Below are 22,202 nucleotides of genomic sequence, written 5' to 3' on the forward strand. Positions count from 1 at the left end.
ATTTACAATAAAGCTAGAACTGAGAACTGTTTTTAGGCAGGACTTACCATTGGAATGACATCCCAGTACTCCATCCTGAATACTGCATTCCTCTTGGACTCCACACTCCCAGGATGTGCATTTGATGGTGTTATTAGCCTTGCAGGTGCAGCGTTCAGTGCAGGGATAACTGGTAAACCAGCTTTCATCCAGCTGAGTGAAAAAAAGAATGTAGAAGAATATACTATAAAATAGATTGGAAGGTAATACCATAAGGGACAGTCAAATTATTAGTATTTGAATGTGCATGATATATGATGGATTTGGGCAATTGTATTACACAGCTCACAGATCAAGAAGGCTGGGAAAATGAGTCTATTTGCTGCTATTAATGGCATAAATAATAATAGTGTTAGTGTTATTAATATTATTTACTCTCATGGTGATAAAGAATGAGATCCCCTGTTTGCTGGGTTTGGTGGTTTTTTTTCGCTTTAAGTGTCTGAATTAACTTGCCTGATGATACCGGTTTTTTTCATCAACACAACCGCAGCTGTTTTCTGGCACACATTTGTCTCCACTCAAAACATAGCCTTCCTTACAGAAGCAACCTTCCACTGGCAAGGAACTGCATGAATCAGCTGCTGAGATGTTCAAACAGGTAGAGGGACACCTAGTACCACAGCTCTTGTAGATGCTGCCTCCAGAACAGGACATTGCTAGAGAGAAAAAGAAAAGGTAAGATCACTCAAAAGGGCAAAATAATGATAAAGGTTTTCCTGACGCTCACACGGTTTGCTACTGAAAATATTTAAAATTGCTGCTAGAAAGTCTGATACTGGAAAGTGCTTCATACAAAGGATTTTCTTGCTGGAAAGCTTTATTCTGAGAAATAAGAGTTCATTATATGAAATTCCTCAAAAGGTCATTCTGAAGAAAATTAATTGGGAGATAAGTGAGAATACTTGATTTCTTTGCTTTATAGAGAAATACTTGTAAACTTCCTAGAAACAGCTCTTTCTCAAGTTTTCTTATTAAAGTAGCTTTTTAACCAAAAGCCATCTATAAGCATTTGTGCATGGAGGACTACCAGCTCTGCTTACACTGAGGATGGTAGATTCTCAGTGGAGCAAAGCAACAGTTATTTCCCCAATGCAGAAGCTCACATGAGATAGTTGAAGGTAATCAAACTTTTCCAAAAAGCTGTTACTAAATTATTAAAACTTTCAGGATTAGACCTGCATATCCAAATGTTCTTGAAAATTAGGCTTTTATACAAATGCTGGAATGAAATGAAGCAGGCTTAAGATATGGCAAAAGGTTATACTCAAAACATTACATAAAATGAAATAACATGTATGAAAAGGTAGAGAAAATGTGCATACTTTTGATGTTTTAATCCGGAATAGATCTTTATAAGTCAAAACACTCACGGCAAAGTGTAGCATTCCTCCACTCTATGCATATCCCAGCATTGATACATGACTCAGCATAGGCCTGCAGTCCATAGCATAAGGATGTTGCCTGTCCATCAGTGAAACACATGTCATAAACACAGTTGTCAAAGAAATTATCTGGAAGCACTCTGGAATGACAGTCCTTGAAGATTCCTGTGTAAATCAAGATACACAGAAGGATAAAAAAACAAAAGTGGAATTACTAGATCACCAACACCATCTATTTTCTGTCACAGTAAATGTATTGTGAGTGCTCCAGGCTAATTTTATTTACTAAGTTAAACCAACACTTGAAATGGAGCATGCACAATAAGACTTGGCCCTCCAGATCAGGTTTTCTTCTTTTTGCATGGTTGATAGAAGATAGCTTATATAAATTAGGAGTTGTTAGCTAGGAAAGCCACTTATTCTAAACAACTTCAGGGGCTGTCCAATGCAGGGATCATGTACAGTATTTCAGATAAAGTATCTGAAATATATGCAATTACAGTGCTCTCTAAACTGTTTCTCTTATCAAGCAGAGTGCAAGTCATTATAAAGCAAAGAGCAGCTATGGCTCCCTACACAGATGCTCAGATAATCTTCATTGACACACTAGCACTGTCCAAATGGTTGACATATCTTGACCAAGTACCTATGAGTTTTATGTTGGCCATTCACACTGAAGGTTTTATATGTTTAATACAAGCTCAGAACAATGGACTATAGAAAGAAGGCAACACAAGCTATACAGTGACCCATGACATGGCTCACAGAGAACTACCAACATACTACCTGTTGGGTCTGTGATCATGCCACATGCTGTGTTCTTCTTTGCTTCACTCTCCAGCACAGGATCACACTGCTGGTTTGTTCCACTGGAGCATCTAGGGAAAACAAGCAAAATCAAACGTGTCTTACATCTCTTACCATCAGATTTGGAAGTGGAAGATTGACACATGACAACCCTGCACAACAGAGTGCATTTTATTACAGTCACAAGGCTCACTGATGTCAGCCTTAACACTGAATTGAATCCTTTTTGTATGCTTTCTGGGCTATTCAAAGGCTTATTCTTAGCTGCAAAAAGAGCCCATGGGATCCAGCTAGTTATGGTTTCTAGTCAGGGAACTGGACTGAAGTCCCATCCCCCTTCACATTCAGCAGACAGTTCTTGCTTGGAAAAACAAGACTCAAAGGACACAAATCCTCATTCCCTCTTTAATGTAAAGGAGCATGTCCTGACTTCTAATGGGCAGCTGAAAGATGTATAATGGTACTGGGTGACAAAGCCAGTGAGTGGAGGGATGTTTGGATTTATAACGTTTGATTAGCAAATGACACGTGATTAAATTAATATACATACATGGTGTTATTCTCAGGCACAAGCCAGCTTTGTCCAAGATCAGTGGAACCACTTGCAATGTCACCATTGGGCTTTCTGTTGTCATCATTTGGATCACCATTATAATTACCTGTGAGGGTAAAAAGAGATTTATGGGACACATGAAGTTCTCACCTGTACAACAAACCTAGGTTTCAGGCTGTAATATAAACTACAATAAACTAGGGAGAGTATATATGCAACATCACTGTGTATATGCAAAATAAGAGCTCAGTTGTGTTTTAGACTTTGACCACTGACGAGCTGCTGTTCAGAGACTTGTGGACTTGAAGCAAGTAGTCTGTAAGTTCTTTTGTAACTAGGTTATGTTGCATACAAGAAAAAATTGCTTAGCTAAAAAAACCCAAAAAACAACTCATTTCCTTGGATCCTATGTGTAGAATGCTGGACTAAAATCCAAATGGTGTATTTTGCACCATTACATACTTAGGTAGATTTCCTGAATTGAAAGTGTGAAAAACTCACGGAGAAATAACTGAAGTAGGAAATTTCAGATGATCCAAATCAAAGAATAATCAGAAACTGACAAGACAAACCACTCTTGTAATTTCTACAGTCCCATTTCCATCCTGAAAATCACCTGGATTTCAGACTGTTGTTGCAACTAACTCTGCTCAGGTTCAGGCATTAGCAATGCTGCTGAGGAAAAATTATCGATCACTACTAATTCCATCAAGCTCCTACTCTCATTAGCTATATAAGTCACCTGTGACTTATTTACTTTGGTATCCTATTGCAACAGAATTTCTTACAGAACACATCAGATTGTGCCCTTTTTGTCTGATCTTTCTCATAGGACTCTAAAAGGCCTCTATGCTTTGTATCATATATAGCATTTAATGTTTGGTGATATTTGAATTTTGGAAATAAAGTATGAATTTTCTTTCTTATTCATCAAGTCTGTCAGCTCAGGTTTATCTGTATTGGATCCTTGTCATTGCTTTGTTTTAATGTAGACACAGCATATTTTATCTGGAATAAAAAAAAATGGGTAAAATAAGCTTTAGTGGTCTACTTTTTCTTTTATTGATTCAGCTTTTCTTTTTTTGCCTTTGATCATATAAACACGATCATTCAGATTATAAAAAAACCTCCTAAAACTGCACAGGAAAACGGCAGCAGGAAAGCTTGAGGATGTTGACAGTAAGCTATTCTGAAGATTTCTCTTTACTGTGGAAACAGGCTCAAGTTTTTATGATTCACAAATGAAATGAGCCAACAAAGGACAAATACATCAGAATGTAAATAACAGGAAAACACAGAGTTCTTTAGTAGATGCATGTAAATCATTACTCTTCCTGAATTTAAACTGTAGAACTGAAGTGAGGGTTTTTATTTGGCTAAAAGTGTAATTTGTAGATATACCTCACAACATCCCAAATGGATAGCACGTTAACAGGAATTTTGTAAGTAAGAGTTCTTAGAAACTTAAAAATTCCTTGATGTTTTCTTCCTGCTGTAAATTCTAGTCCACTTGGCAAGGAACAGTTGGGTGTAGAAAAAATATGACATAATAAGAAAATAAGTTTAAGCAATCACCAGCCTCCACAACTCACTAAAAAGTGACTAAGCCTATGACTTACCACAGAGGCCACAGAGCAGACCACTGTAATCAGAAGGCACAGAGATTTCTGCGTAGTGATTTCCATCATATCTCACCCACAGTCCAAAGTCAGTTTCCAAGAGAACATATCCACCAGTGCTTTGAATACTGATCTTCTTTTCAATATATACAGGCAGGTTCATCCTGCTGCCATTCACCTATACAGCAAGTTGTAAAAGTTAGTGTATAGCTGCTAATATTCCTACAACTTCCAGCAGCTAGAATAGATTAGAGGAATATATGATCTTGTGCACAAGGGAACTGGAAGCAATTAAACAACACTTCATCTGAGCAAATTTGTTGGACATCTCACTAAAAGAGATACATTTAACTAATAAAAAGAGAAAGTTTGCTGTAAACTCTACAGAGAAAATATTTATCTGCATGACAGCTTAAAAAGATACATGTCTTTTAAATAACTATTCTCTTACATTCACTTTCCTGGTTTTCAGCAAAGATATATGGTTGCCATAGACTTCCACTTGCACTGACTTCACATAAGAGACTTTGGTGTTGGCTCCTCTGTGTTCATTCGTTGTGGATACATCAAAGTATGGAAGCCCCTCAGAGATGTTGCACACTTTGGAGAGGGTGTAAGTGCAATTTCCCATGAAATTATGAACTCTGTGGTCAAAAGTGTTATAATGTGGATCCCCAGAGGCACTGCAGAAAGCACGGCCTGGGAAGAAAGAAAGACAAATTCCCTCTGAATCTCTACCAGACTTCCGTAGTTGCTTTGTTCCCACTTTGTTTGCTTCACTTTGTAATTGCTGCTTAGATATAAACAGTGATGGCATCAGTCAAAAACATACCAAAGCCCAGTACAGTCTCCTATCTTTGAACCAATAAAGAATCTGTACTCTTGAGTATCAGAAATCTGTGTGGGAGTCTGAGGGTGAAATAAAAGCAGAAAGCCTTGATATCAAGAAAAGCATCATTATTAAGACATCATTATATAAAGTGGAGCAATGAGTTTTTAATGTCCATGTCTGAAAGGTTATTTCTGAATAAATAAGAATGTAATCAAAAAAATGTGCAGGGTTCGTTAGCCAGAATAGACTGGTGCGCTACCAGCTGTCTGGGGTTCTGTACTTGCATCAGTTATGGAATTCCTCTTGAACACTGCAGACATACTTTTTAAAAATATCAAAATTAACTAGCCAGAGATAATATGTGCAAATAGAGGTACACAGCGTGCATATGTGTGATCTGAGTAAGGTTTTGAGTGCTAATAAGAAATTCCCATTTTCAACAAAAAAATCCTCCCATCAAATCTTAGCAGAGTTGAGTTTGCAGGTGCATTATGATGATTATTAACCACAACAAAAAATAATGAAGATAGGTCCATCCTTCTCTGATTTTCAATGGCACATTACAAAAGTAGCTACACTTAAGGTTGTGTCTACATGTCAACCTTAACCACTTACATATAAACTATTAAAACTCCAGGAATTATATACATAAACATTATTTAGAAAAAAATAAAAAATGCAGAAGACATCCAAACTGATGAGATGAGCTGGCAGCCTCTTGTACTTAACGAGCCAACATATGTAGAAGAATTAGTGCTTAAAATTGGAGAAAGAAGCAGTTAAAACTTACCTGAACTGAAATATAGTGTTTCCTAAGCATTAAAACTACAATAATCACAACTCAGTCTTTTTGAGGACAGAATAATAAGTTTATATTAAAAAAAAATGGGAAACTAAATTAAATATCAAAATACTACGAATAATAACTGTATAACTAAAATCCTACAAACAATAAACTGTATAACACTTGAAAACTTGCCATAGAACAGGATACTTTATATATTTATGTAAATGTCAATAAAGGGTATGGGAGATAACAATCAAGCAGTTGGTCTACTGTTACCAAAAACCCCAAAACTGTGGCAAAAGGGACAAACGGCAGGAGTTACACTGTCATTACTCAGAGAAGATCCCACACTGAAGCACTGTCCCACCAGTGAATATTGGGTGAGCAAGAAAAAGCTCTGACCCTCCACTATAAAAACTGTGTCACCTGGCTGAGGAAAAAGGATCAGAAACACAGAGAAATTCTGACAGGCAAAAAGAGAACGGAGAAGAGATGAGTACCTGAGCTTGCTGTGGGTCTTGGTGGGGATGGCATGTGTGGACTCAAGAGAGAGTTAGTGGACATGTGGACCAACATGTGAATTTTAATTCAGAAAGCTGGCCCAACTCTCCCAAATACACTAACACCATATCCAGAGAGGCCCAGGACTGTGATTCCAGTGTCTCCTCAGAAAAAACTAAAGGACTTAGGCGCTCTCCAACAAATACTGTCGGGATATAAACAAAGGTATGCAGCCAGTTCACTACAGAATCCTTATATCTTAGCCGTGTGACTCAAAGACAGACAACTGAATGCTTCCTACAAGCAGTAGAAGACAGAGGCAGGATGTGGCAGTACCTGAGCTTGGTGTGGGTCTTGATGCATGAGGAGGTTGTGTTGTGCTAGGCAAGGCAGTCCCAGGTTCTCCGGGGGATGGACCTAGCAGAAGAGAGAATTAGAGGATACCAGCACTGACATGAGAGTATTGCTCCAGGAAGCTGACCAACCTTCCCAAACACCCAACACCATGACAAGAATGACACAGGACAGGAATTCCACAGTGAATCCTCAGAAAAACTCCTCAGGACTCAAGTGCTCTCCCACCAACATTTATGGATATAGCAGGCGACATATAGTGCATTGACTACAGAAATTCATGCCTTGGCCATGAGAGCCAAAGACAGACAACTGAACACTTGCCACAAGCAGTAGAAGACAGGGACAGGACATGGCAATACCTGAGCTTGGTGTGGGTCTTGGTGTATGAGGAGGTTGTGTTGTGCTTGGCAAGGCAGTCCCAGGTTCTCCAGTGGATGGACCTAGAACAAGAGAAAGGTAGAGGAGAGGTGCACCAATATGGGAGTTTTGTTGCAAGCAAGACCTTTTCCAAACACCAACACCATGACCAGAGAGGTGCAGAACAGGGATCGCCCAGTAAGTCCTCCATGAAAACTACAGTACTTGAAAGTCCTCCCACTAGCATAGATGAGTGACAGAAAGAGACACGCAGCTCCTTCACTACAATCACTTCATCCCCGAGTCTTGAGGCTTAAATAAAGACAACCGAACACTTGCCACAAGCAGCAGAAGACAGAGACGGGATGTGGCAGTACCTGAGCTTGGTGTGGGTCTTGATGTATGAGGAGGCTGTGTTGTTCTAGGCAAGGCAGTCCCAGGTTCTCCGGTGGATGGACCTAGCAGAAGAGAGAATTAGAGGATACCAGCACTGACATAAGAGTATTGCTCCAGGAAGCTGACCAACCTTCCCAAACACCCAACACCATGACCAGAGAGACGCAGGACAGGAATTCCACAACGAATCCTCAGAAAAACTCCTCAGGACTCAAGTGCTCTCCCACCAACATTTATGGATATAGCAGGAGACATATAGTGCATTGACTACAGAAATTCATGCCTTGGTCATGAGAGTCAAAGACAGCTGAACACTTGCCACAAGCAGTAGAAGACAGGGACAGGACATGGCAATACCTGAGCTTGGTGTGGGTCCTGGTGTATGAGGAGGTTGTGTTGTGCTTGGCAAGGCAGTCCCAGGTTCTCCGGTGGATGGACCTAGAACAAGAGAAAGGTAGAGGAGAGGTGCACCAATATGGGAGTTTTGTTGCAAGCAAGACCTTTTCCAGACACCAACACCATGACCAGAGAGGTGCAGAACAGGGATCACCCAGTGAGTCCTCCATGAAAACTATAGTAATAGGTTCGAGGCCCTGGATCTTGAAGGAGAGGTAGGTGAGAATGTGGGGCAGGGCCAGCCCACAAGGCCACATAGGAAAAGGGGGTCGACTTTGCACCTCAAGACTGCCTCTGTTAAGAAAGAAAGAAGGGTCATTGTAGTAGGGGATTCCCTTCTGAGAGGAACAGAGGGCCCGATATGCAGAGTTGACCCTCATCATAGGGAAGTGTGTAGTCTGCCTGGAGCCCGGATCAGGGATATCACCAGGGCACTCCCCATCCTGGTGCACCCGACAGGCTACTACCCACTGCTGGTCTTCCAGACAGGTGAGGGGGAAGCTGCTTCCTGCAGTCTGAGGGGGATGAAGAAAGACTACAGGGCCTTGGGGCAGATGGTGAAAGAGTCTGGGGCTCAAGCGATCTTCTCCTCACTCCTTCCATCTTCCACTGATGATGTGGGAAGGAATGGGAAGATTCAGTCCATAAACGATTGGCTTCGAGACTGGTGCTACAGGCAGGGCTTTGGATTCTTTGATAACAGCTGGTTTTATAGGGCACAGTCTGGACAATGACAAGTGGGGAAGGTTTATCTCACAGAGGCAAAAGGATGCTGGGGCACGAAATAGCAGGGCTCATTTGGAGAGCTTTAAACTAGATTCGAAGGGGGATGGGGTTGTAGCTGGGCTTGCCCCAGTGGGACAGCACTCCAGAATTGATGAAGACTGGGAGGCCTCCTATAATCCTAGGGTGAAATCGGTGTGCTCAGCTCGCTCCCTGAAATGTCTGTACACCAATGCGCGCAGCATGGGAAATAAGCAGGAGGAGTTGGAAACCTGTGTTAAGTCAGGAGACTATGATCTGGTGGCAATTACAGAGACGTGGTGGGACAGCTCACATGACTGGAATATAGTCATGGAGGGCTATGTCCTTTTCAGGAAAGACAGGCCAGCCAGGAGGGGTGGTGGGGTTGCTCTTTATGTGCGGGAGCAGCTACAATGCACCGAGTTCTGTCCAGGGACAGATGACGAGCAAGTTGAGAGTCTGTGGGGGAGAATTAAGGGGCAGGCTGGCAGGGGCGATACTGTTGTAGGTGTCTGTTACAGACCACCGGATCAGGGTGAGGAAGTTGACGAGGCCTTCTACAGGCAGCTGAGAGCGGCCTCACAGTCACAGGCCGTGGTCGTCGTGGGGGATTTTAACTTCCCTGATGTTTGCTGGAAGGACCACTCGGCAACCCAGCCGCAGTCCAGGAGGTTCCTCCAGTGTATGGATGATGACTTCCTCCTGCAAATGGTGGATGAGCCGACCAGGAGAGGAGCGCTGCTGGATCTCATCCTCACTAACAAGGAGGATCTGGTTGAAGCAGTAAGGGTTGAGGGCTGCCTTGGTTGCAGAGACCACGAGATGGTGGAGTTCAGGATCTTGTGTGGTAAGACTAGGAGAATACCAAGTAGAATTGCAACCCTGGACTTTAGCAGGGCAAACTTTGGCCTTTTCAAGCAATTGCTAGGGGAAATCCCATGGGCAAGGCTGATTGAAGGTAAAGGGGCCCAAGATGGTTGACATTCAAGGACTGCTTTTTCCGTGCTCAAGATCGGAGCATCCCGACACGTAGGAAGTCAAGGAAGAGGGCCAAGAGACCTGCGTGGCTAAATAGGGAATTGCTGGGTATGCTCAAGTGGAAGAGGAGAGTTTACAGGTCATGGAAGGAGGGGCTGGCCACTTGGGAGGAATATAAGGCTGCTGCTAGAGGACGTAGGAAGACAGCTAGGAGGACTAAGGCATCCTTAGAATTAAACCTGGCGAGAAGGGTCAAGGACAGCAAAAAGAGCTTTTTCAAATACATGGCAGACAAAACTAACACCAGAGGCAATGTAGGCCCACTGATGAACGGGGTGGGTGCCCTGGTGACAGAAGATACAGAGATGGCAGAGTTACTGAATGCCTTCTTTGTCTCTGTCTACTCTGCTGGAGGCAGTCCTGAAGAGCCCTGTACCCCTGAGACCTTAGATGAAGTCAGGTCGACAGAGCGGTTTGCCTTAGTCGATGAGGAATGGGTTAGAGATCAGTTGAGCAATCTGGACATCCATAAATCCATGGGTCCAGATGGGATGCACCCACGGGTGCTGAGGGAACTGGCAGAAGTCATTGCTAGACCACTCTCCATCATCTTTACCAAGTCTTGGGAAACGGGAGAGGTGCCTGAGGACTGAAGGAAAGCAAATGTCACCCCAGTCTTCAAAAAGGGCAAGAAGGAGGACCCGGGTAACTATAGACCGGTCAGCCTCACCTCCATCCCTGGGAAAGTGATGGAGCACCTTATCCTTGGTGCCATCTTAAGGCGTATCAAGGATAAGAGGGTTATGAGGGGCAGTCAACATGGCTTCACCAGGGAGAAATCATGTTTGACCAATCTCTTAGCCTTTTATGAGGAAATAACACGGTGGATGGATGATGGCAGAGCGGTGGATGTGGTCTACCTTGACTTCAGCAAAGCATTTGACACAGTCTCCCACAGCATCCTCACAGCTAAATTGAGGAAGTGTGGTCTGGATGATCAGGTAGTGAGGTGGACTGCGAACTGGCTGAAGGAGAGAAGCCAGAGAGTTGTAGTCTATGGGGCTGAGTCTAGTTGGAGGCCTGTAACTAGTGGAGTGCCTCAAGGGTCAGTACTGGGACCGGTATTATTTAATATATTCATCAATGATTTAGATGAGGGAATTGAGTGTACTATCAGCAAGTTTGCTGATGACACTAAGCTGGGAGGAGTGGCTGACACGCCAGAAGGCTGTGCTGCCATCCAGCGAGACCTGGACAGGCTGGAGAGTTGGGCAGGGAATAACTTGATCAAATATAACAAGGGAAAGTGTAGAGTCCTGCATCTGGGCAGGAACAACCCCAGGTTCCAGTATAGGTTGGGAAACGACCTGTTAGAGAGCAGTGTAGGGGAGAGGGACCTGGGGGTCCTAGTGAACGACAGGATGACCATGAGCCAACACTGTGCCCTTGTGGCTAAGAAGGCCAATGGCATCCTGGGGTGTATTAGAAGGGGGGTGGTTAGTAGGTCGAGAGAGGTCCTCCTTCCCCTCTACTCTGCCTGGTGAGACCCCATCTGGAATATTGTGTCCAGTTCTGGGCCCCTCAGTTCAAGAAGGACAGGGACCTGCTGGAGAGAGTCCAGCGCAGGGCAACAAAGATGATTAAGGGAGTGGAGCATCTCCCTTATGAGGAAAGACTGAGGGAGCTGGATCTCTATAGTTTGGAGAAGAGAAGACTGAGGGGTGACCTTATAAGTGTCTATAAATATATAAAGGGGGAGTGTCACGAGGATGGAGCCAGCCTCTACTCAGTGGCAAACAATGATAGGACAAGGGGTAATGGGTACAAACTGGAACACAAGAGGTTCCACTTAAACTTGAGAAGAAACTTCTTCTCAGTGAGGGTGACGGAACACTGGAACAGGCTGCCCAGGGAGGTTGTGGAGTCTCCTTCCCTGGAGACATTCAAAACCCGCCTGGACACATTCCTGTGTAACATTATCTAGGTGTTCCTGCTCCGGCAGGGGGATTGGACTAGATGATCTTTCGAGGTCCCTTCCAATCGCTAGCATACTGTGATACTGTGATACAGTACTTGAACGTCCTCCCACTAGCATAGATGAGTGACAGAAAGAGACACGCAGCTCCTTCACTACAATCACTTCATCCCCGAGTCTTGAGGCTTAAATAAAGACAACCGAACACTTGCCACAAGCAGCAGAAGACAGAGACGGGATGTGGCAGTACCTGAGCTTGGTGTGGGTCTTGATGTATGAGGAGGCTGTGTTGTGCTAGGCAAGGCGGTTGCAGGTTCTCCGGTGGATGGACCTAGCAGAAGAGAGAATTAGAGGATACCAGCACTGACATGAGAGTATTGCTCCAGGAAGCTGACCAACCTTCCCAAACACCCAACACCATGACCAGAGAGACGCAGGACAGGAATTCCACAACGAATCCTCAGAAAAACTCCTCAGGACTCAAGTGCTCTCCCACCAACATTTATGGATATAGCAGGAGACATGCAGTGCATTGACTACAGAAATTTATGCCTTGGCCATGAGGGTCAAAGACAGACAACTGAACACTTGCCACAAGCAGTAGAAGACAGGGACAGGACATGGCAATACCTGAGCTTGGTGTGGGTCTTGGTGTGTGAGGAAGCTGAGTTGTGTTTGGCAAGGTGGTCCCAGGTTCTCCGGTGGATGGACCTAGCACAAGAGAGAGTTGGGGGAAATCGGTGCCAGCACGGGGGATTTGCGGCAGGCCGCAGGCCCACTCTTCCCAAACACCCAACACTGTGACCAGAGAGGCCCAGGGGCGAGATTGCACAGTGATCCTCAGAAAATACTCCAGCGCTCAAGTGGTCTCCCATCGCCTAGCACAGCTAGGTGATAGGAATTGACGCACAGACCTTCAATACAGACACCCCCTCTCTTGGCCATGAGCCTTGAAGAAAGCTAATTGAAAGCTTGTCACAAGCAGTAGAAAAGTGGGAGGGAGCAAGAGAGTACCTGAACTCGGTGTGGGTCTTGGTGGTGACGGCGTGCGTGGAGGCTGTGTTGTAGTTCCTGGCAAGGGGAGCGTGGGTTTTGGTGTCGATGGATCTAGCACAAGAGAGAGTCAGTGGGCATCCGAGCTCACATGTGCGTTTTGCTTCAGGAAGCTGACCCAAGCTTCCTAAACACATCAACACCACACCTGGAGAGGCCCAGGGCAGGGATCGGAAAGAACCGTGCCACTCAAGGGCTCTGCCACCATCACAGCTGGGTGACAAAAGCAGATTAGACTCTTCAGTACCTATGCTCGGTGTCTTGGCTGTGCGCCTTCTAATACACAAACTAAGTAGCGACTGCAGGCACGGCCAGTCCTCCAGTCTCTCAGAGGAAAGCCTGCTCGGGCACAGGCTGCAACACTGGCCTACAGGGCGCTGCAAAGAGAACCTGCGCTCCTGCCTCTAAGTGTAGCCTTCCACCTCGGTGACATCTCTCAAGCTGCCCTTCCCCAAGACAAGGCTGGTACCTTCGCAGGATCCTTCTTCGATGGACAGATCATCCAACGCTACGTCACTGCGGATATTTTCACCCCATTCACCCTCCAGGACAATCTAAGGGAAGGGACATTTCCCAGCATTAGCTCCAGCCACATGTGTGAAGTGCCATTAGAAAGCACGGTTCACCTCAGACAGCAGTGAGCCTGTGCCCTTACCTGCATGTTTCCTGTGCTGTGCACTGTGACCTCTCCCATGTTCCATCTGTCCCCATGGTTCCCAACGCTGCTCCAGACCAGCTCTAGGTCTTCGTCCTTAACCACGTACACCCGCAGGGCCATTGTTTCAGCCGCTCCGTACATGTGATACCAGAAGCGGAAGCAGTGTGGTCCTTCTGAACTGCACACCGGACTGACCAGCTGAGCCACAAAGCCAGGGAGGGCATTGCTCCCTTGCAGGTAGATGTAGTAGCCGTCTGAAACACAGTGTGAGACACACCATCCCATGCATAATCAAATCCAGACCAAGCAGCCAGACACAGCCCAAGCACAGTCCTGGAGCACCCCTCCAGGGCTTCAAGGCAGGCAAAAGGAGGGGACAGCAAATATAGGTCCTTTGCTAGCCACAACACTCCCCCAGGCCTGAGTCCGTGTCCTGGGTTCACCTGGTGGCGGCCAAAGCAGGCCTACGGCCACACCGCCCTGAAAATGCCCGATCCCGTCTGATCTCGGAAGCTAAGCAGGGTCAGGCTTAGTTCGTACTTGGATGGGAGGCTGCCTGGGAATCCTGGGAAAGCTGTAGGCTTTTCTCCCTTGTTATTTCCTTTATCATTATTATTATTGGTGGTAGCAGTAGTGGTTTGTGCTATACCTCAGTTACTAAACTGTTCTTACCTCAACCCATGGGAGTTACATTCTTTCGATTGTCCTCCCCACCCTCCGGGAGCGGGGAAAGGAAAGGAAAGGGGGGAGTGAGAGAGCGACTGCGTGATTTACAGCTGAGCTTAAACCACGACAGTCCGCCTATGAACCATGCTCTCTGTATGGCTTGGACCGGGTAACCTCCAATGCATTGCCACAGTCCTCGCATGGCTCTGCCACTTTGCGTTCCACTCATCGCTGGCTACTGGAGAAGCCACCGTCTCCTAAAATAGAGACCCGTTCTTGTTCTGAGACAAGCCAGGTCATCAAACTTTGCATTACTTTCCCCCTTGTCTGGCAGGTCCTTGCCTGCCCTGAGGTACCACAGGCTGACTCCCAGCCCTGCAGCGCTTCCTGAAGGACGGCTCTGCGAAAGACAGCCACAAAAAGGCTCTGGATCAAGGTCAGGAAACATGTGGCCCAAATTTGCTCTTAGAAAAGGTTAGTTGCGTCTTCCTAGGGACACCCCTCCGCCAGAAGGACCGCTGTGTACGGACTGCTGTTCCTACCTCCCGTCGTGTGGTCAGAGGACGGACCCGTATCTTGCGTGGGTGTCGGACCCTTGTTCCTCATCCAGTCAATGCTGCTGTAATCTGCCTGGACCCACTCGCAGAAGTCGTTGTCGAATGTGCAATCAAAATTGCAGTCTGCTGTGGGAGCTGGGTATGGCGCAGAGAGGAAAGCAGAGATTCTAGGGTGAGGACAGGCCAGCTTTTCTCTGTGTCCCACAGGGCACACCTACCTCCCTGGCACGTTCAGGTCAGGTGAGGATGGCCAACTGAGTGGAAGTGCACAAGCTGGGTGCCTAGCACAGCCAGTAAAACACATGAATGGGACACAACAGTACCTGTGCTCGTCCCAGGCGCTGGTGATCTTGTTGTATGTGGAGGCCGCGTTGAGGTGCCTGGCAACGGGGACGAGGTTGTAGGAGCTGCTGGATGTACAGTGAAAGAGAGGTGGAGATGACGGGTTTCATAATGGAGATTTGTTCCCAAGAGGGGATGTTGCGCCTTCCCAAACACACCCACATCATGGCAAAAGGAGCACAGCAGAGGAAATCCACAATATCCCAGTCACAAAGAGACTCTCCACCCAAGGGCTGGCCCACCAGCACTGTTAAGTGACACACTTAACACTGTTAAGTGCCCCCTTAACAGGGCAAACCTCCACCACTGCTGCCCCATTCCTTGAATCTGGGCCACAACGGAAATCAACGGAACACTTACCACAGACAGTGCCAGCACTCCAGTCTCCCAGGGCAACGCCTGCCTCGGCACACGCTGCAGCATAGGCCTCCAAGTCATTGCAGAGCTGCTCAGTGCTGCCGCCCGTGGCACACTGGTCATAGACACAGCTCTCAAAGTACGTCTTGGGTGGTACAACTGCATGGCATGGCTGGAACGGGCCACCAAGTTGCGTGAGGATTGCACACTGCTTGTTAGCTGCCTCCTCCTCAGAGGGGGAGCAGGACGGGGGCGGGTTGATGGCTGGGTCACACCTAGGAAGCAGAAAGGCAGCCCTGAGCTCACAACAGCCTGTGGACTCCAGCCACACCATTTCCAGACCTTGTCCCAGCCAAAACCTCAGCCTCTGGAGTCCACAGCCCTCGATAAGAGAAGGCACCAAGTGCTGTCTCTTGCGAGGGTGGGCAAAATGGTTCACAGTGGACTGGGAGGGCAGAGCCATGCACAGAGGTCACCAAGGACCACAGAGCTGAGCGCCTATGGGGAGAGAGCAGAGAGCACCATGCACCCTGACCGCATGGAGAGGCCTGGACAGTGCCACAAACAAGCCAGCCCTGAGAGGAAAGGGGAACGGCCACACGTCTGGCACCCATTTGCACACAAGACATCCCACTCTTGGGTGGAGCAGAGGTGAGATGCAAGGACGATGCGTCTGTTGCAGTGGAGCTTCTGCGTGCCCTCACGCGCACTGTCACAACTGCCTCCTCCTCTCCCACACACCATGTGCCCATGCCTACCATTACCAACCCTCCCTGCTTCTGCCCCTCACAGCTCCCCTCTCCCATGCTCCCTTTTGTCCGTCATCTATGCAGTGGAACAAGGACTCACGGCCATTCATCATCCGGCACCATCCAGCTGGCCCCAAAGTCATTGAAGTCAGGCACGACAACCCCATCAGGTCGCATGAAGTCATCTTGCTGGTTCCCAGTGTACGTCCCACACAGCCCACACAGCTTGCCCTTGTGCTTCTCAGACACCTTCACTAGGAGCTCATCATCCCCATTGAACAGCAGCTGCAGGCCCAGCTCGGTAGAAACCCACACGTAGGAGCCACTCAGGGAAATGTTTACACCGGGGGCAGGAGAAGCAGGCAGGGAGGCCAGAGCACCGTTGATCTGAATAAGAGGGACAGAGCGAGACAGAAGCATAAACAGATGCCCTCCACTGAGAGTTCACTCTTTTCCACTCTGACAGTGCCAGGGCCCTGGGAGTCAGGAGGACGAATGGCATGAGAAACCCTGCCCAGGCCTATGAGAACAGCAGCGACTACAGACGCCACACTGAAAGCTAAGGAAAACAAGCCGAAAATCTCTTGCTGCACAAGCAGCCATTTCAGCACCACTCAGAGCCTCGCCATGCTCTTATGCGAGCGCACCAGCAGGCTCAGGGAACATCAAGCTCTTCTCGGGGACAGAGTGGTACTTAAGGGTGGCCAGGGCATCCGTTGTTCCCAGGTGTAAAAACGAGGGGCTTACGTAGACCGCCTTGTTCTCGCGCAGGGCAATGTGGAGGCCTTCCATGGACAGTGCCACCGAGTTCAGAGCTGTCCAGCTCAGGCTGCCACGATGTTCGTTGCGGGTGGTGACACTGAACCCAGCGGAGGAGTTGTCACAGCCTGTCACCACTGTGTAGTTGCAAGAGCCCTGGAAGTGGTGAAGCTTCCCATCGAAGGTGCTGTAATGCGGGTCGCCATAGATGTGGCAGAGAGCGGTGCTGGCTGGGTAGCAGCCCCTCTGGCCGTCCTGGATCTTGCAGACCTCATCCTCACCACAGGACAACGGAGAGCAAACCATCTGGCCCTTGGCTTCACAGCGGCACTGGCGAGCACAGTCCTCGCTCACAGAATACTCGCCTTCCTGCAGGCAGACAAACACCGAGCGTCAGTCTATCAGGCTGGAAAGCAGAGGCAAGGGAGTGCCCTGGGAGGGGTGCAAGCCAGGGCAGGGTTTTCACTCACGCTGTAGTAGTTGCCCTCAAAGAGGCAGCCACAGTGGGCCTCGGGCACACACGTGTCTCCGCTGAGAAGGAAGCCAGAGGTACATGCGCAGCCCTCCATGCAGGGCTTGGAGCAGTTCTGCGGGGCTTGTCGGTCAACACAGGTGGCAGGACAGCCAGTCATGCAAGGGTCATAGTAGCTGTTGTCGGGGCACAGCAGGGCTGCAATGGGAAGGGGACAGTTGAGACCAGCAAGCCTTCAAGGAAGGAGGACCTTCTGAGAAGTGGCAAACAAACGACTTGCTGTGGCCAGAGGTTCTGGGAACAGGGAGCGGAACATTTCCCTCCCGGCAATTGCAAAGCAGGTACTCACGGCAGAAGGTCGCATTCCGCCAGGGAAGAAGAGTCACACCGGCTGCTTGGCAGGCGTCAGCGTAGGCCTCCAGAGCAGCACACAGCACCTCCTGGCCACCATTCAGGGCACACAGGTCATAGAGGCAGGTCTCAAAGTAGCTCTGCGGGTTGATCACAGCGTGGCACTTCTCAAAAGAGCCAGGACTGGCGGTCAGCATGCCGCAGAACTGGTCCGATCCGTAGAGCTTCTCCTCTTCTGCACTGCAGGGTGGGGAGGGGTCGGGGACACCGCAAGGTGAGTCACTCTCTGGGACCTGCCAGCTCTCCCCCAGCTCATTGGAGTCTGCGGCTTGCTGCCCGTTGGGCATCATGTAATCGTCCTCCCTACGGTTGTTGAAGTTCCCACACATGCCACAGGTCAGGTTGAAGTAGGTGGTGGGCACCTTCACCTCCACCGAGTGGTCAGTGTCGTAGGACACTCTGAGGTCGAAGTCTGTCTCCAGGACAATGTAGCGGCCACTCCTGCTCACCGTGATGGCACCTCCCGCTGCACTCACCGGCAAGGTCTGGCGCACATTGTTCACCTAGGGCAGACACACGGCAATGGGCCTGGGCCCTGCACTTGTCCCTGGCATTCCTGGCTCTCCTGTCCCGAGGAAATCTGCTCCCAGCCCAGGCGCAGCAAACCGGAGCCCGCGATGCCCTCACAACCCAGTTGCCCCTCTGGCTTGCAGAGCCGTGGCCGTGTTCTGCTCCCTGCAGGGGCCGCACTTCACCGTCGGCCACATTCCCCATTTGCCTCTTCCTCCTCAACCCCTCCAGAAAAGTAAAAGAAAGCAACCCAGTGGCTTCAGGGGAACCCGCCCACACCTGGGACAATGAAGGTGTCTGGTACACACCATGCCATGCCCTGCCAAGAAAAGCCAGCCCTGCCTTGCTGCCTTGCAGCTGTGCCATGCTCATGCCGGCCCCACTGCCTACCAGCACTTGGCTCTTCTCCTGCTTGACAATGGCAATGCGCTCCCCGTACACCTCAACCAGGACTTTGCGCACATAGGACACTCTGGTGTTCCCACGATGCTCGTTCTTGGCCTCAACGTTGAAGTAGGGCAGGGAGGTGGTGTTGGAGCACACTTTGGCCAGGGTGTAGGTGCAGTTGCCCATGAAGTTGTGCGTCACCTTGTCAAAGGTGTTGTAGTGAGGGTCACCGTGGACATGGCAGATGCCGTAGGATTGCTCGAGGCACTCGGGTCTCCCATCCTGCACCCCACAGAACTGGCCCGCAGGGCATGAGGCGTTAAAGCACTGGACTTTGCTTCCCCGCGCGGGACACGTGCACTTTGACGAGCAGGTGTTGTCTGTCCAGAACTCAGAGCCCACGGGGTAGTGCTGCCCGTTGTGCCAGCACCCACACTGCTGGCTGGCCACGCACTGGTCATTGTAGAGCAGGTACCCGCTGTCGCACACACAGCCCTCCACGCACGGCAGGCTGCAGCTGGCAGGAGCCATGGGATCAACACAGGTGGCAGGGCAGGCTGCAGCACACGGCTCGTAGTGACTGTTGGCTGGACAGGTGACAGCTGCCGAGACAGAACATATGGCCATTAGATGATGTCTCTGTGCTGTATTCTACCCTTTGGAAAATTAATCGTCTGCATTATTTTCTCTGTGATCTGCTTGGCTGCACGGGTATTCTGAATCATACCTGAGCAAACGAAGCAGAAAACGGTGCCCCTGATTCTGACAACTGCCTGTAAATCCGCAAGGCACGTAACAAAAACATTTATTATTCCCCACCCCACTCCTTCATTCCAATTCTATGTTTTACTGAGAGTTAACAGTCTGTGGTACCGTGTGTGGACTTACGGCAGAAGGTTGCGTTCCTCCACACAGGTATCTTGACACCAAGCGACTGGCAGGCATCCGCGTAGGACTGCAAGCTCTTGCACAGGGCTTCGTGGTCCAGCTCCAGCTCGCACAGGTCATAAGAGCAGGTGTCAAAGTAACTGCTGGGGCTCAGCACAGCGTGGCACATCTGGAACGGGCCGCCGCTGTCGGTGAGGAGCCCACAGAAGTGGCTGCTGGCTATGACTTCCTTGTCTGTCTCACTGCAGGCTGGGGTGGGGAGTGGTCCGGCTGAGCAGCTGTGGAAAGACAGGAAGCAGGGCCCCTGAGTCACCTGTGGGCTTCTCCTCGTGTCTCAACATACCCTTGCCCGACACGTCCCCAGACCTGCTGGGGGACAACACATACCTGCTGTCGTTGGACACCTGCCAGCTGTTGCCCAGGCTGGTGGAGTCTGGCTCCAGCACCCCTTCCGGGTTCAGGAAGTCATCTGATGCCATCCCGTTGAAGTTGCCACACATGCCACACACCTTCTGCCCAAAGGTGCTCGGAAGCGTCACCTCCACCCGATGGCTCCCATCAAACTTCACTTTCAAGCCAAAGTCTGTTGTGACCACAGTGTAGAACCCACTGGCCGAGACCTGCACACCTGCGGATGGGGTGCAAGGCAGGACCTCTGCCACTCCATTGACCTGGAAGGACAGAAAACAAGACAGGGTTGGAGCGACCCATTCGACACAGTCCTCTCCTCTCACACAGCACAGTGCCTCTCTTCCTTGTGCTTACCGTCACCGAACCACCCTTCCCCAGCCTTATCCGCTGGCCAGCCACATCGACATCCACATATTGGACGTAGGACACGCGAATGTTGCCTCCCCTGTGCTCGTTGGCTGCTTCCACGTTGAAGTAGGGCAGAGAACTGTTGCTCTCGCACAGCTTAGAGAGGGTGTAAGTGCAGGTGCCCATGAAGTGGTGCAGCTGATTGTCAAACGTGTGGTAGTGAGGGTCTCCTTCTACCACACAGGTCCCTGGCAGTGGAAAGACGAGAGTTCAGTTAAGCACCTCCTGTTGCCTCTTCTCCTAAGCCCACCTTCACCAAAGAACATCAGCCCTATGAGTGGTCTACTTTACTCACCTGAGCCTGGCATGGGTGCTGATGTGGTTTTGTCTTCTGAAGGTGATGTGATAATGGTACCTGGTGTTGTTGGTGTTACATCTCCTATGAAAATGTTACAAGTGTATCAATTGTACTTGACTAGCTTTTTCTCAAGACAGGAACTACATGTACTTCCACAAAAAGCATAATGTCATTTAAGCTGCCCCTCCCTAACCCAAGCCTTTTACCTGTGCAGTATCCTTTTTCAATGGACAGATCATCCAATGCTATATCGCTCTGGAAATCTTCACCTATCATGCCCTCCAGGACAATCTAATGGAAGAGGTGATTCCCAGCATTAGGTCCATCCACATATGTGAAGTGCCATTAAGAAGCATGTCTCATCTCATGTGGTATTTACAGCCTGTTCCCTTACCTGCATGTTTCCTTTGATGTGCACCGTGACCTCTCCCAAGTTCCATCTGTCCCCTTTGTTTCCAGCCTCTTTCCATTCCAGTGTTGATGTTTCATTGTTAACTACATACACCCGCAGAGCCATTGCTTCAGCCTCTCCGTACATGTGATACCAGAAGCGGAAGCAGTGTGGTCCTTCTGAACTGCACACTGGACTGACCAATTGTGCTACCTCACCCGGTTCTTGTTTACTTCCTTGCAGGTAGATATAGTAGCCCTCTGGAAACAGCAGAGTGTCAATTTTTTACATTAATGGGCTAACACAAGATAAATTGACTTCATTTACACATTGTGTACAGTATAACTTTTCTTCACTCAGCTTCTGCACTAATCTCTCAGTCCTCAAATGGATTTCCACCAGATTACACTGGTCTCCTACTTAGGCAAAGGAAAGCCTTCTAAAGGAAGACCAAGTGCCACAGTGATCCAGTGTCAGCCTGGGTACACCTTTGCTGAAGCTTCTTTACAGGAAGTGATGCTAACAGGTCACATGCTCAATGTCCTGCAATGTTCATCCACCCCACAACAGATCCTTACTGCTGCAGAAGGTTCTGGATTGAGCCTAAGAAACACGTGGCCTGGATTTGCCATTAAAAGAGGCTCCTTGCCCCCTTTCAAGAGAAACACATCCACATACTGTCTGCTGTTCCTACCTCCAGTTGTGTGGTCATGGGAAGGGCCAGTATTTGGTGTGGGTGTTGGCCCCTTGTGCCTTGTCCAGTCAAAGTTGTCACTGGTAGCCTGTTTCCACTCACAGAAGTCGACATCAAATGTACAGGACATATTGCAGGCTGTTGGTGCAGCTAGAAAAACAGAGTTTTCACAATAAGGTTTGGAATCTTCTCTCTGTTCTGACATTGCCCTTCTAGGTCTTCTGCACCCATGTTCATGAAAAATTTGAAGACATCGTAATGGAATGAGAAGAAGTGACCGATATTGACAAATTGGCTATAAAATATGAAATTTTAAGTGACTGAGATTGTGTGTTATTTTATGAGTCACTTCCTCAGTTATCATCATAATACACTAATATCCTACATTTTTGTGCCACAGTCATAATTCTTGGTCACTGCAAATTGCTCAAAGCTGTCTTATTTGACATAGTAGTATTCATCTGG

General features: G+C 48.3%; 1 protein-coding gene and 1 pseudogene across 1 annotated transcript in view; one reads left to right on the forward strand and one right to left on the reverse strand.

The window, feature by feature from the left end:
* Positions 1–22,202, reverse strand: part of LOC134155748 (zonadhesin-like) — a 53,369-nt gene that overhangs the window by 14,276 nt on the left and 16,891 nt on the right. Inside the window, exons 15-44 of the mRNA XM_062603223.1 lie at positions 21,738–21,887; positions 21,047–21,303; positions 20,859–20,943; positions 20,650–20,733; positions 20,301–20,542; positions 19,923–20,206; positions 19,536–19,813; positions 18,651–19,249; positions 17,689–18,253; positions 17,338–17,537; positions 16,856–17,236; positions 16,209–16,495; positions 15,363–15,634; positions 14,984–15,070; positions 14,646–14,795; positions 13,435–13,691; positions 13,249–13,333; positions 12,741–12,833; positions 12,357–12,437; positions 7,991–8,071; positions 7,615–7,695; positions 7,240–7,320; positions 6,860–6,940; positions 4,855–5,102; positions 4,404–4,581; positions 2,782–2,890; positions 2,211–2,302; positions 1,413–1,589; positions 496–698; positions 48–192 (exon numbers count right to left, since the gene is read on the reverse strand). Coding sequence (XP_062459207.1) covers positions 48–192; positions 496–698; positions 1,413–1,589; positions 2,211–2,302; positions 2,782–2,890; positions 4,404–4,581; positions 4,855–5,102; positions 6,860–6,940; positions 7,240–7,320; positions 7,615–7,695; positions 7,991–8,071; positions 12,357–12,437; positions 12,741–12,833; positions 13,249–13,333; positions 13,435–13,691; positions 14,646–14,795; positions 14,984–15,070; positions 15,363–15,634; positions 16,209–16,495; positions 16,856–17,236; positions 17,338–17,537; positions 17,689–18,253; positions 18,651–19,249; positions 19,536–19,813; positions 19,923–20,206; positions 20,301–20,542; positions 20,650–20,733; positions 20,859–20,943; positions 21,047–21,303; positions 21,738–21,887 — 5,913 coding nt within the window. The remainder of the gene's footprint in view (positions 1–47; positions 193–495; positions 699–1,412; positions 1,590–2,210; positions 2,303–2,781; positions 2,891–4,403; positions 4,582–4,854; positions 5,103–6,859; positions 6,941–7,239; positions 7,321–7,614; positions 7,696–7,990; positions 8,072–12,356; positions 12,438–12,740; positions 12,834–13,248; positions 13,334–13,434; positions 13,692–14,645; positions 14,796–14,983; positions 15,071–15,362; positions 15,635–16,208; positions 16,496–16,855; positions 17,237–17,337; positions 17,538–17,688; positions 18,254–18,650; positions 19,250–19,535; positions 19,814–19,922; positions 20,207–20,300; positions 20,543–20,649; positions 20,734–20,858; positions 20,944–21,046; positions 21,304–21,737; positions 21,888–22,202) is intronic.
* Positions 13,900–14,020, forward strand: LOC134155880 (5S ribosomal RNA; annotated as a pseudogene).

The sequence above is a fragment of the Pezoporus occidentalis genome, unplaced genomic scaffold (assembly GCF_034315485.1).
Source record: "Pezoporus occidentalis ecotype Australia unplaced genomic scaffold, CSIRO_AGI_Poc_V1 ctg8, whole genome shotgun sequence".
NCBI classification, from domain to species: domain Eukaryota; kingdom Metazoa; phylum Chordata; class Aves; order Psittaciformes; family Psittacidae; genus Pezoporus; species Pezoporus occidentalis.